The 14,011-nt window shown below is 41.0% G+C and overlaps 1 protein-coding gene across 2 annotated transcripts; it reads left to right on the top strand.

Annotated features, from left to right (window-relative positions):
- Window positions 1–2,929: 2,929 nt before the first annotated feature.
- On the top strand, window positions 2,930–12,767 carry mazb (MYC-associated zinc finger protein b (purine-binding transcription factor)). Of its 2 annotated transcripts, none has more exons than XM_040134685.1 (7): window positions 2,930–3,561; window positions 3,806–3,956; window positions 4,921–5,027; window positions 5,908–6,155; window positions 6,718–6,781; window positions 7,427–7,598; window positions 8,393–12,767. In XM_040134685.1, exons 1-7 carry the CDS (start codon window positions 3,529–3,531, stop codon window positions 8,734–8,736), a joined length of 1,119 nt encoding a protein of 372 aa, XP_039990619.1. In that variant the 5' UTR covers window positions 2,930–3,528; the 3' UTR covers window positions 8,737–12,767. The 2 variants fall into 2 exon arrangements, with proteins under 2 accessions (XP_039990619.1, XP_039990617.1); XM_040134683.1 differs by having other exon boundaries at window positions 4,921–5,345.
- The last annotated feature ends 1,244 nt before the right edge of the window (window positions 12,768–14,011 follow it).

Raw genomic sequence — 14,011 nt, 5'->3', positions numbered from 1 at the left:
ATCACTTGTCCCACATTTTTGATCTTTAATGTACATATTTATGGGAATATTAAAAACAAAAGCAAGTCATTTGGTTTTATAGAGTAACAAAGATAATGATAGTAATTTTGATATATTCAAATAATTATTGAATTCAAGGTTTAGAGCGACAACTCCAACTGCATTTTCTATAGGTGTCAATATTACCATAACTAATCCTGATGTAATTGTTGTTGTAAAGATGTTCACATTTTTCTCGCGAGAAGAAAAGGGCCCACTTTTGACTGTAAAAAAAAAAAAAAAATAGATGATAAAAAAAACTGTTGCATTGTCAGGTATGGTGTGTGTTCAAGGTATTAATGATTATTAATAAGGGATTATTGATAATTGTTAATGATTTATGTATGTGTGTCGAGCGGTAAAGTCTAGTTATATTGCCACTTTTTTTAGTCAACAAAACAACTGGGTTTTAAAAGACACTCCTTCAACAGCGACACCCCGGTATTCACGTGAACTCTGACCTCCTCCTCCGGACTCTTATAGAAAAAAGAAGAAAAAAGATTCTACAATTGGCCACTGGAATGTAAATGCTGGTTTTCCTTTTTATCTATTTGTTTTTGGTTCAGGAATAAGTTTCCACACAGACGGGGAAAAAAGAAGAGAGAGAGATCGCACAAGCCGAGTTTGATAATCTGACTGCCGAAGGGTGCAGCATGCAACCAGCGCCTTGAGCTGGAAGTGTGTGAGGAAAAGGCAGAAGAAGAAGAAAGAGTGAGAGGACGGGCGTCGACTGAGCTGCTGTGAACGTGCACCCTCTTGTGCCGGCAACAGCAGCAGTGACCGGAGCATGCCCACTCTCGCAGATAAAGAAAGACGCCAATCAGTGTTCCGTGAGCAGGATGCATGTGACGCTTCTGAGGCCCAGAGGTTTACTCTGTTCTTGCGAGTTGTCATTTACTTGAAGGAGATCACAGATAGCTGGACTTTTTTTTGTTTTGTTTCTTTGTTTGGTTTTATTTTTTTATTAATTTTAATTGAAAAAAAAAAAAGAAAAAAAAAGAGATAATCACCCTGCTGTTTGTATGACTCAGAAACACCAGCTCAAGACAATTCCCTGTATAACCTACTACTTTATGCTTGGTTGGAATCTCAGTGCATGCATAAACTCCTTATATAAACTAAGACTGGCGGGCTCGGGACGGCCTTCGTATTGGGGAAATCAGTGTGGTACTGTTTGTAGACGGGTTGTTGTCAGTGTCAGAGGCTGTGACGAGAGCGGGGAGTCTCCGTTCCTGCATCTGTGCCTGGATGAAGGATGAAGACGAAGAAGCAACACAGGCTCATCTGTGTCTTGCAGAGTTTTGTTTTTTGGTTTTGTTTTTTTTTTTTTTGGATGGGGGGTGGGGGGGTGGGGGGGGGGGTGAAATCCTTATTAAATATTCAAATCAAGCAATTCCAAGCTTGAGGAGGAGAAGGAAGAAGGGTCCTAGGACAAGTATTGGAAAAGAAATGGGGTGCTTTAAAAAGTAATTTAAAAAAAAAGATAATAAATTGATATTAACACATTAACTCGTCTGGATTTGATGTACTTTACTCTGATGACAATATTATTATGATGCTTATTACAGGGCTGCAACTAACCATTATTTTAGAGGCTGAAACAAAAATTTGTTGATTGACAGAAGTTAATTAATCATGTAACGCATTTTAAAAAAAATAATAAGAAAAAAAGAAAACAAATCGTTGTTCCAGTTTCTTAAATGTGAAAATCTGCTGGGTTTTTTTGTGTCTCCTATGGTATTACACTTAATCTTTGGGTTTTTGATCTGAATACGTCAATTTTGGTTTTTTTTTACTATTTTTTACTATTTATTTTACCAACCAAACCAAAAATAATCATTAGTTGCAACATTAGATTAGAAGGAGATTTTCTAGGTTTCTCAGTGAATCATTTGATCCGTAACATGTCAGAAAATAGTGAAAAAAACGCCCACAATGCTCATTGCAACTTCCACAGCCTAAATTGAAATGTTAAAATGACTTCCTCCGTCAGACTAAGAGTCAAAAACTCAAAGATATTCAGATTAAAGTCATAGCAAATCAGCAAATATTCACTTTTACCAGTATGTTTTGGGGGATATTTACTTAAAAATGAACTCAAACTGTTTAAGTTGCTTAACCAAAGTAGCTGGCAGGTAAGTTTGGTCCATCAGCTGATCGATTAATCCAGAAATCTTTAGGGTTTAGTAAGTTGTTTATTATAGATTCTCACTCCTTGCAGATATATACATAGGTTAAGAACACCACATTACATGCTTTGCCTTTTTCCTTATCTGTATCTATGCAATGCAGACAATTACCCTCATCTATTGTGTGTGTATCCTGAGCTGCTATTCGTCCTGTGTACTATATCTGACTCTGACATCATTTTTATGGGCTGACTGGGAGGATCTGTGCGCACTACCCCTTTAAGATGCGTCTGTCATCTCTCCGGTAATGGGAAGTCATTCTGGCTGTTTTCTGCGGTGCGGGAGATTTGTTCCAGTTGGCCCGAGGAAGAAAGAAAAACACACACACACACACACACACACACACACGCTGTGGTGCATTTTGTGTCGGCCGAAAATCTCAGGAAGGAAGGGGAGAGGACAGGCTCCGCCGAGGGAGACGGAAATAAGAGGGGGGTGTCCAAAGAGGAAACCCTATCCCTTTAAGTGCAAGTGGGACATAGCGGTGAGAGGAAAGGAGAGGAGGGGGAGAAGAAAGAGGAATTAAAAAAGAAAAGGAAGAAAGAGACAGGGAGGGAGGAGGGAGAGCGGGCGATAAAAAAAGAAAGATGACATCCTCGCAGCTGAACGGCCGAGGTGGAGCGATAGGCTGCGGCCCGGCGAGAGCGCCGCTCGCCGGGGTCAGGGCTTGAATCCAACAGCGAGGCTTCGACAAACACCCGATTGGCCTGTTGGGGGAAATCGGAAAAATAGATTCATAAATTAAAAACAAAGCATGAGCTGCTGTTCTGCCAGATACGTGTGCTATAACCCATATTTGCTCTCTTGCGTGAAAATGCATTTATTTCCCGTAGAATGGTTTGTTTGTTGCTAAAGTGTAATGCTGTAATATGCGGGTTTTAACATTTTTTTTTAATTTTTTATTTTTGGGGGGTTTTTGAAAGGCAGTTTGGTTGTGTGATGTTGCGTTTTAGTGAGATGAGCGTTTGATGAATTAAAGTTAGAAACCAAAGTCAGAGAGAAACAGGCCATTATTGGACCCGGCCTGCTCCACTCCTGCCCGTGTACGGCAGCCTGCGTTAGTCAACAGCTGCGTGCATTTTAATTGACAGCATGAGGCTACCTCAATGAGCAGAGCCTATTTGTGCCGACGAGTCTATTCGCGTTTTTCAAGAGAACCCGGGAGCCCCGTCGTCCCTGCGGCGGGACAGTCGACCGCTTGCGCCCCAGCCGTCGGCGGGCCGATCCAAACCATGCAAGGGCTGCTGTCCTCGATCTCAATCAGGAGCTGACTTTATAATCTCCATCGCTGTGGCGCAAAATGGATGCTGCTTGGAGCACTTTTCTCTTCCAGGTAGGCTTGTTGAGCGGGCATTCCTGGCCCGTCTCTCTGCTTCTCATTTCACAGCGCGCTTTTTTTTTTTTTCTTTTCTTTTCTTTTTTTTCCCTTTTTTCCTTTTTTTTTTTTTTGTCCTCTCACGCAGGCCACTCGAGTGAGTGTCCTGCAGCCCGCACATCTTGTGTGACAATGTAGCACCTCAAGATAATGCTGTGACTTGTGTTTACTTTTGGTGATGGCCTTCTACTTGCTTCTCCAGAATACTCCCACCCAAAACCAAGTGGAGGGGGGCCTCCAATCAGAGCTCATGCCAGTGCATACGAGTTCTCCCCAAACCCCACCCACAGAGCACATAACACAGCCTCCTTCAACTGTGGACACGGCCGCTCTCAGTGAGGAACCCCTACCCGGTGAGGGACACCGCACTGCACTCTGCACCTGTGGAGCCGTTAAGAGCAAAAGCAACACCCGTTTCGAGTGCCAGTACTGACCTCGGTCAGGTGATAAAAAGCCCACCGAAGACAGATGGAAAGACCGGACACGTGGGGTCCAAATGATGGCCGCAATAGATTTGAATCTAAATACTTAACTGGGAAATTTTAATCATTACTCTGCCTGACTTTATGTGGTCTGAAGTCCCCTCTCTGTGCAATGGCCGGAGGTCGTTTTCATGTGCCCCAATATTCAAGAACTACAGTCAAATCGCTTAAGTTCTTTAAGCTCAATTTGGATCTAAAAATTCAACTGAAGTCAAAAAGCCCGGTTGCTCAAATTGGATTTTTCACATTGAGACACCGGAGCTCAACATCCATGATATCAGAGATAAGCAATCGACCAGCACATGACACGTTCAACAGCATTGTAATGTTTCTTGATATTCATTTGTTCACTATAGGTGTATAATTACCGTTATTAAACCCTAAAACGGATGTGGTAATCACATTTACTTTGTCACACTCAGAAATATAAAGTACAATATGTTATTAGTTACATGTAATCTTGCTATATGTTGACATCTCAGAAACTTTCAGTTTTCAACTAAACCAGATTAAGCCCCGGTGCTCGGCAGAGCTACAGCTTATGATTAGAGCTGAGACACATTGTCGATTCAACAGTTAGTCACAGGGTAGATGCCGGAGGTAGATGCTCGACCAAATTTCCCTAGCCTAGTCATTGTATCTCTGTCAACCTTTTACTCCACGTGATACTTCAATATCAGCACTAGACCAACCGTTTATCCTGTAAACCTCATTTCCTAATCTTGTCACATCACAAGTTTCCTTCTTATTGGAATTGTTGTCATTATAAAAGTACCTCTTTGAAATTAACGGATTTCTCTCTCTCCGTCTTGTCCCCCGCCTCCCTCTGGTCCAGTGAAGCCAGTGTCTCGGCCGACCCGCGTGCCCCACATCTGTGCCATCTGCAACAAGCAGTTCAAGAACAACTACAACCTGCGGCGGCACCAGTCGGTCCACACTGGGGTACGCATGAAGGACAGGGCCAGAGAGCAGGCGGAGGGGGCAAAGGAGGGAGCAGCCGGCCAGGCGGCGGTGGCGGCCCCGTCGGCGATGGCGGTGGGGGCTGGAGGGAGGGCGGAGAGGCCCACTCTTCCCCTCTCCCTACTGCACCTCTCCGCGCCTCCCCCTCTCGCCCCTCCCGGCGTGCTGGTGGGTGCACAGCAGCCTCCCCTGGGTAGTCAGGATGGTGAAGGGGTTGCCATGCCAAACGTAATGGCTAGTGTTAACCCCCATGCTCCACCTCCTGCTGCTGTCGTCATGGCCACAGGGGCGACAGTACAGGTGGGTCAGGGCCTTGTGGAGATGGCTGTCGACAACCCCAAACCTTCAAGCATGTTGTTTCTTAAGCTGCCTGGCCACAAGGATGGTGAAGCCATCTTCTTTTATTGTTTGGGACTGTATGTCACCTGCTTGGTTAAGTAGAATTAATAAAATTCTCCTGTCTGACTAAAATATCAATGTACAGTAATGGGTTCAGGGACCGGGTAAATTCCATCCCAGTGTTTGGCACTGGTCCCCAGTTTGAGCAACACTGTGCTAGAAGCCCCCCACGCTCCCCTGCATGTTCTCTGTAACACAAACATTGTGAAAGCAGATAAAGACGTAACGTCCAGCAGGAAGTAGTCAATCTAACATGTGAATCAACTGTCAGAAATGTTTTGCACAAGAGATGACATGCAAATCGGGCATAAGTATCTGTGTGCATATGCATGATTTCAACAAAAGATATAAAAATATTAAAATATTGACACTGAATGTCTTTCTTTTCGTTTATGTAACAGTAATTCTGCGCAGTTCCCATCTAAACCCTGTAGCGTGTTTATCTGCTTGTCTGTTTCCTCAGCGGCCCACAAATCCCAACCCAAACCCGGTGAGGAAGAACCACGCCTGCGAGACTTGCGGGAAGGCCTTCCGCGACGTCTACCATCTCAACCGCCATCGCCTGTCCCACTCAGACGAGAAGCCCTTCTCCTGTCCCATCTGCCAGCAGCGCTTCAAGAGGAAGGACCGCATGAGCCACCACGTGCGCTCCCACCAGGGGGGTGTGGAAAAACCCTACGTATGCCCCCACTGTGGCAAGGCTTTCTCCAGGTGATACTGTGGAACGGCTGAAGTTATCAGCATGTGCTAGAAGTTTGCCTATCAGATATCAAGAATGAATAAGTAATTGATTGATTCAGACTCTTGTAACTTTAAAGAGCATTCCAGTTACTAAAGGTCTCAAAGATACTGAATGTGTCAAGCAGAATCACAAGAAATGTTACTGTTCCTTTTAAGTTATTTGTGAAGTTTAAATCCATGGTATTAAAAGAAAAATCCATTATATAATACTTCTTCAATGATTTAAAATAGCTTTTGGAAATGTACATTGCATTTCTGTGCCCATTTTTGTGGTGATCCAATTTTCTTTTTCAGCTGGTAACCGGCCATACATAGGTGCAGCGGTGCCACATTTTCACATTAGCTACAGGAGGAGAAAAAAGAGAGAGAAAAATTTTTCACTAATCATCAGTTTTTGTCGCCAGTCTCTCAGAGGAAGGAATGCTTTTTTGACATTTCACACGAATGTTCCCACCGGTGACACGGCACGCAGCTGTAAATAACTCGTGCAGCACCGCCTGTTCTAATATATTTCCTCTCTTTCTTTCCCAAGGCCCGACCATCTCAACAGTCACGTCAGACAGGTGCACTCCTCAGAGCGACCCTTCAAATGTCCGGTACGTCGTGTTTACCCTGTGTAACATCCTGACTTCAGCGTCTTTTTTTTTTTTTCAAGTCCATTCATGTTAACAGTGAAGTCACAGTTAATGGCTTATACATTACAACACTTTTATTTGCGTCTTCACCTGACTCATGCGGATATCTGTTGACATGAGGAAATGATCGTCGACAATATTATGACATGAACTGATCTGGATAAACTCTAGCTCTTTTTGAAAATGAGAATGTGCAGCAGGTATCTCACTGTGATCGCTCTGTCACTGTCATGTTTACATGCAGCTGCTCAAAGTCTGATATTTACATGAGCATGACAAACATACTTCAGCACACACTGTACATTATATAAGGGTGTGTATATATTTTTTTTTCTGCAAAGAGAGGTAGAACATTTGTCATCTTAAATTGGGCCTTGAACACTGGCCAATGTTACTTAATAGATTTAAAGGTGATAAGATGTGGAACTAAAAATTATATAAATCTCTCACATGATTATTGGAATAGTTTTTTGTCCAATTGTTTTTAATGCAAACTTCAGCTTCTCAGACTTCAGACGTTAACTGTTAAGGGTCACATACATTTGCGTAGCTTTTTACTTTTATACACTTGTTTGTAATCACCCATCAGTTACCTCTTTTTTTCAGACCTGTGAGTCCAGCTTTGCCACGAAGGATCGCTTGCGTGCGCATATGATTCGCCATGAGGAGAAGGTCCCCTGCCACATCTGTGGGAAGCTCCTGTCTGCTGCTTACATCACAGATCACATGAGGGTGCACAACCAGTCGCAGCACCACGCATGCCATCTCTGCAACCGCAGTAAGTACAAATTCTATGTTTTATTTGTTTACATTAAGTGCATATAAATTACGTATATGCTGAGAAAAAAATACAGACATTGAGGCGCCACCATGGTTTAGGAGTTAAGACACGACCACGAGGTTTCAAATTCGAGACTGACTGGGAACCTTTGTTGCATCTCTCTCTCCCTTGTTTCCTGTTGTCTCCCTACTGAATAATCAAAAAGTAATCATGATTAAAAAAGAGAGCAATGCAGGCACACACTATTCCATGATCAACCTGTAATTTCAACCTCCTGTTGTCGCTTTGTGTCAAAAAGCAAGGTCATTAATCTGTTTATCTGTTCTAACATACTTTGACATTTTGGGAAACAAAAACACGCTTTCCTGCTGAGACTGAGATACGAAGATCAAGACCACTCATGCTTTTACAGTGAACAGACATGAGATTGGTATTTCCCAAAATGTCAAACTATTGCTTTACTGATATGAAATGTAAATTCATTTCGTCAACATTTTGAGATTTAATTTTTCTTCTTTTAGAGGTCTGTTCTTGCAACTTAATCCTGTTTTTGACATTCTGGTTGTCTTTTACGTCGCTGGGATCACATTTGGACTGTGTTTCCCTTGTGACGGTCTGCTTTGCATAGGCGAGATCAGACAATAGTTTATCACTTGTTGCATTATGTTGGTAACTGTGGTTTTCAAATTTGCTTAGATCTTTGTTTGGCTTAGTGTCAAGTGAACCTCTACTATAACATCTACATCTCTTGCTAAAATAAATCACTGTTGTTTTCTTCTCCGCTCCGTCAGGCTTCACCACACTGACATACCTTCGTGTCCATGCCCAGAAGCACCATGGCCAGGAGTGGAAGGACAGTCCAGGGGGCTTTGGCGGCACCGCCTCTGGTGGCGTACTCGTCTGCCACTTGTGTGGCGTCCACTGCAAGACACCCACCCAACTCCAGGGCCACATGGGCACCCACAGCAACAGCCAGGGTGCCCCGAGCCCCATCACCTCTAATGTGGCTGCCAGCAGCTCTGTCTCCCTCAGCAACATGGTGACAGCACCCACTGTGTATGTCACTGGTAACACGGTGGTGGACCTGCTTGTCACAGACTGCTCTAGTATTGCAGCACCACAGCCCCACAGTTAGCAATATGGAGCTCAGCAATAATAACCTCAGTCCCTTAGCAGAGAGCAAGGTTAGAGAAGGTTGAAGTTACTCGTAGATGCTGATCCGGTTTCAGTTTTGCCATATCCCGACTTATAGGTAAGGTTAGGATTAAGGGTTGGGGAGATTAACACCAGTCAGCGCTCAAGGGCAGTTTCACCTCAGAGCCGCAGAGCTGGAGCATCGGAGAAAAGGAGAGAAAGGAAGAGCTGTATCGATAGAGCAATGAAATCATGGAACGAGGGACCTTTTGTGGCTTCCGCAAGTTCAGTGACACTAATGACAAACTGATGTGTCGTCCAAATATTCCCGAATGCTCTTGTGCATTTAAGACTCCAATGAAACTGTGGTATTGTGAGCATCTACTGTATTATCCTCCCCTCTCTGCCATCTCTCTCTCTCTCTCTCTCTCTCTCTCTCTCTCTCTCTCTCTCCTCAACCCTGGCATTGGCTGCTCTCTGCAAGTGCACCAAGTACTGTATATCTCACACCAGCTCTGATCTTACCTCCATTTTGCAGCTCACTTATTGAGAATCCAAATGGCTTGCGTTAAAAAGAAGTAGTAGGGTGAGAGTAGTTCTAAGAAAACATAACGAAGAAACACGTTAGAAGGGAAGCTGTGTGTTTGGGTGTGTATAAGTCAGGGCGCCTCTAGCATGCTAGCGCGTTTGTCTACAAAACTAAAATCAACATTTGATTTGAAGCCGTAATGTTACTTTATTAAGTTTCTAGAAGGCTGTTTCTAGATCAGGACAGAAGACCATACCTGTTGTGGTCAGTGTGTAACTGTATTGTGGGATGTACTTGTTGATTTGTTTCCTAAAAGTACAGAGATAAGAATAGAGTTGTGTTCAGGAGTGTCAAGCACCTTAAATTGTTATTGTTTGATTCAGTGAGGATCAAAATGGGTTTGAGATTTCTTGGATTTTCTTGCTCTGAGTCTTCCTCTCTGGGTCAGGCCATTTAAAAAAACAAAAAACAAAAAAAAAAACCCCAAAAAAACATAACTGCTAATCAACACTTCAGCTTCTGACATGGCGATTCTTGCACCTGAGAACTACCTTTTGCATGAAAACAAGCTAGCTCAGTCATGCTTATTGTTAGGGAGCTGTCATGACAAAAGAAACTTTTAGCAGTTCCACCAAGTTAGTTGGCTGTAAACAATAATATTTATAAAGGTGTTGATTTTATTCAGAAAATTTTAACATTGTTGGCCATTCATCTGATTGTAACTGTCATTGCCATAGTCCTTTGTTTTCTCTATGTACCAGTCCAATGAGTGAAACTTATGCATTAGATTTAGTCATTTAACTCTCTGTATAGCACATAATGTTCTAAACACAAGTCATTATCGTTCCACATTAATCATGTGAAGAATGGTCACTTGTCCATTGGATATTTTTGGTTGCTTTGAGTTATATTGTGAGTGATGTGTGGTGTCGAGAAAGGGCTTATAAAGTCACAAGTCAGACAAAGAAGTACAATGGGAGTTTGACAACACCGCTCGGTGTGCTGAAAAGAAATCCTGGTTTTGTACTGGAGTGCTTTTTCAGTTTTGTGTTACTATGTTACCCTGAAATTTGTAGAGTTGTTTCTTTCTTTCTTCTTCCTTTTTCTTTTCTTCCTTTGGAAACGTGTTCTTCCTGTTGAGAAAAGTAGTGATTTAATAAAAAGTTAATTTTAGGTTTTCTCCATAACACTAAGAAAAAAATAATACCTCTACTCTAGGATTCTGTACAGCTCTTGTGATACATCTTAATGCCTTATCGTACTCAACTGCATTTTAATTCTTTTATGATGAAATATTTCAAATCTTAGTCATGGATTCATTAAGAATATTAATGGGATGTATTTATATTTATATTTTTATATTTCTCAACAGTATGCATGTCTAAAAGGTTGTTAGAGCAAAAAAAAAAAAATCAATGATGCTTACTACAGTCATAAATATTATGTTATTTTGTAGATGAAGTAGAGATCATGTTATTATTTTGTAATTTGGACAATTTAAAGTAAAAAGGGTAAACAGGCATTGTTTTGTGTGCTGATCTGTTCACCTAGATGATCACTTTCACACCACAGCGTCTTCATTGACATGACTCTCAGACAGTCGTTCATTCTGGATGTAGTGTTGTCCAGCCAGATGTTTGACCTGCATGTTATGATTCTGTTGATCTGTTAACACAGCCATTTTTGTCTTGTTAACCGTCATTGGTGACACTTTATAAGAAGAGTACTAAACTCATGCTTAACTAATGCATAACTCATGATGATTTCATGCAGGATGTATCGTGAATTCCTGTCGCTCACCACTGAGAAATGATCAAGTCATTATGAGTGCATGTGATTAGTTAAAATAGGTTATCAATTAATGAACGTTAACCCACAATAACTTCATCAATGTAAATGGCAACAAATTAGCTGGCATCCAGTTACATAGAAAAGGGAATTTCAGTTCTCTCTGAAAGCAGAACAATACTTAGTCTCATAAAAATATGAAGCTGCTCATATTTAACTGATAATCAAAAGCAAATATAAGTTGCAGCATGACCCAGAAACAATCCCTAGTAGTAGTAGTGACAAGTTGTACTCGGAATCCTGACACGCTATTAATACCCACTTTTTATCTCTCCCTTCATTACACCATAAACTGTTGACGTATGCTTAGACATGTCTGTCCCTTCTACCCCGACTGGTCAAGTGGCACCTGCAAGATTTTTTTGGTTTAAGTGCACGATTCTCTTTTGTGGTGCACTCCGCTTCTACAAAAAAAGAAAGGGAAAAAAAAAAAAAGTAATAATAAATTATAAGAATGAAAATAAATAAAACTCATGTGCCACACCCTAGCTTGTAAATTTGAGCAACATGTCGATATTTGCAGTTTGATTTAAAAAAAGAAAAAGAAAAACAACTTCATATTTCTATAAGAATGAGATATTCCAGGAAAATTTGGTGGCAAAGGCTAAAAAAAATATTGTATGATGTGACTGTGAGTTATCATTCATTAATTGTTGTGAACATAAGTGACATGATCATTTCTTAATGGCGAGCAACAAAAATTCATGACACATCGTACATGTAATTGGTCCACATGACCAGTACACGTCTTACCCTGTTATCTCTTTCAGTGGAATGCGGTGTGCCATCAGGACCAACCAGATAATAGATGAAAGGCGAATTTATCCATACACACATTAACTGTGATAAATTTAGCACAGCTACAGCACAAGACGTTACTAACAGGCCTCCGAACAATCTTTAAAATAATCAATGGTAACCACAAGGTTTTGGTATCCACCGGTAACAGGCTTTTTTCTGTCAGCCCCTGCACACTGTCAACACATTTGTTAAATTTATTGAATAATCATGTTTGGTCAAGAAATGCCTGATAAATGTACTGCAGCTTGACCGAAACCTAGTGATTCAATGAATTTACCACAAGTTACTTTGAGTCATTGTGCTGTCTGAATACAAGTGTGCAAAAAGCACTTTCCCTTTTTCCCTTTTTTTCAAACACAGCTTTTTGCTCCATTGTTTAAAAATCATACAAAGAGAACCCCATTCATGCAATAGACTGCAAAGTAATGCAGCAGAAAACCATGTTATGTGTATGGTAAAAGGCACAACTCTCTCACTGTTCCTTGACTTGACAAAATGTACATCTTCTTCTTATTGTGTTATCACCGCCAGCATCACTGTAAAGCTGAGAACAACAGGTGCAGACCTGTGAAAGTATTTCTGGGAAATATGAGAAAACACTAACTTAGGTTAATTTTATGAGACAATTTTAAATAAAGTAGATACACCAAAAAAGTTCATTTAAAGTCTTAAACACAAAATAACTCATGGAATGTACTTAATAATAATTGAATTAATTTATGAAGCTGGACTGTTTCTTGGTATTTTCGAGACAAATGTCAGTTATAGAAAAACTCTTGTCGTGGTCTTGTAATTTATACTTCTGTCATACTGAAGTCTTGTTTGACCTCTGTACTGTACTTAAGTGAATTTTAAATGACGTAATTAAAAGTGGCATATTTCATAGAATCTCTAAAATCTTCATCAACATCGCTTCCTAGTCATAAACGGACTATCGGTGGAGGAGGTTGAGGGGTCAGTGTTTTGTAGCCATTGCTTTGTTTTTATATTTTAAATAATTTTTTACACAGTCACCACATATCATACTGCTCTTAACGTTTTTATTATATTTAAAAGGTTATATCTCCCATTATAAAACTCACTCACTCAAGCTTATAATGTTAAAAGAAAATTACTTTTTTACTTATGTATTTCGTCGTATGTGTGTTAAATGCACAGTATTTGTGAATGTGTCTTCATGTATTGACTTCTGTTCTTACTACCACAAAAGCTTTGAGTAAACTATTACAAATGACCACAGAGGGGGGTTACACAATAGATATGACCATATACTATAGCTTAAAAGGAGATGTTCTACTGACCAATGTTCAATATTATTTTAAGTTATAAAACAGTAATCACAAAACAATTCTCCCTAAACTACTTCTAGTTTTTGTTTTTGCTTTTTACAGTTTTTCCCAGTTGAAGACACAGGACAAGCCAATGTTACAGTTTTATCATGCCCTAATAACCCTAAGAACAGAGCTGGGTTATCACCGCAAAGCCTGAACAAAGTTGCATTGATTGAAATGTAATCTGCAAGGCTCCCAACGTGTCAAGGTTTTGCAAGGCTGCAAAATATCTGGACCGTGAGCCTACAAACATATCAGGCATCTCTGACAATGTGCAGCGAAGGACTGATAACTGATCACTTTATTTGAAAAAGTCGTTCAAAGGCCAAATGACTAACCTGAAAGAGATAAATACTTCTCTAACTCTTTAGAGACACAGATTATATTAATGGAAAATCTGTTAATCTTTAATTCTTTTCAAAGATTTACAGCGATTTTCTGAATTAGATACATACATGCGGGGTCATTTTGTTTGCACGTAAATTACTGTATTTTTTAAGTGGACGGAATGGATATTGCGAAGTACGAATACAGCTGGAATCGCCGGCCTCCTTACGGGGTATCCATTCAGCGTTTCCCTGCGTAGAAAACAACAAAAGCAAATTTACAAAATGCAGTGCAGCGAGTGGTGCAAATTTCTCGTCATGACAAGAGGTGCTGCCTGGACCTGCAGGAACTAGCTGGCGCAGCAGTCCACAGTGTTGAGTCAACGTTGCATCTGCAAGGCTGAGGCTGAGGCAGCGGCAGCGGCAGCTCTGCTGTAGCGA

Source organism: Xiphias gladius, chromosome 9 (genome assembly GCF_016859285.1).
Source record: "Xiphias gladius isolate SHS-SW01 ecotype Sanya breed wild chromosome 9, ASM1685928v1, whole genome shotgun sequence".
In the NCBI taxonomy this organism is placed as follows: Eukaryota; Metazoa; Chordata; class Actinopteri; order Istiophoriformes; family Xiphiidae; genus Xiphias; species Xiphias gladius.
Note: the sequence above shows the minus strand (reverse complement) of the source record. Positions and strands in the feature narration are given on the sequence as shown.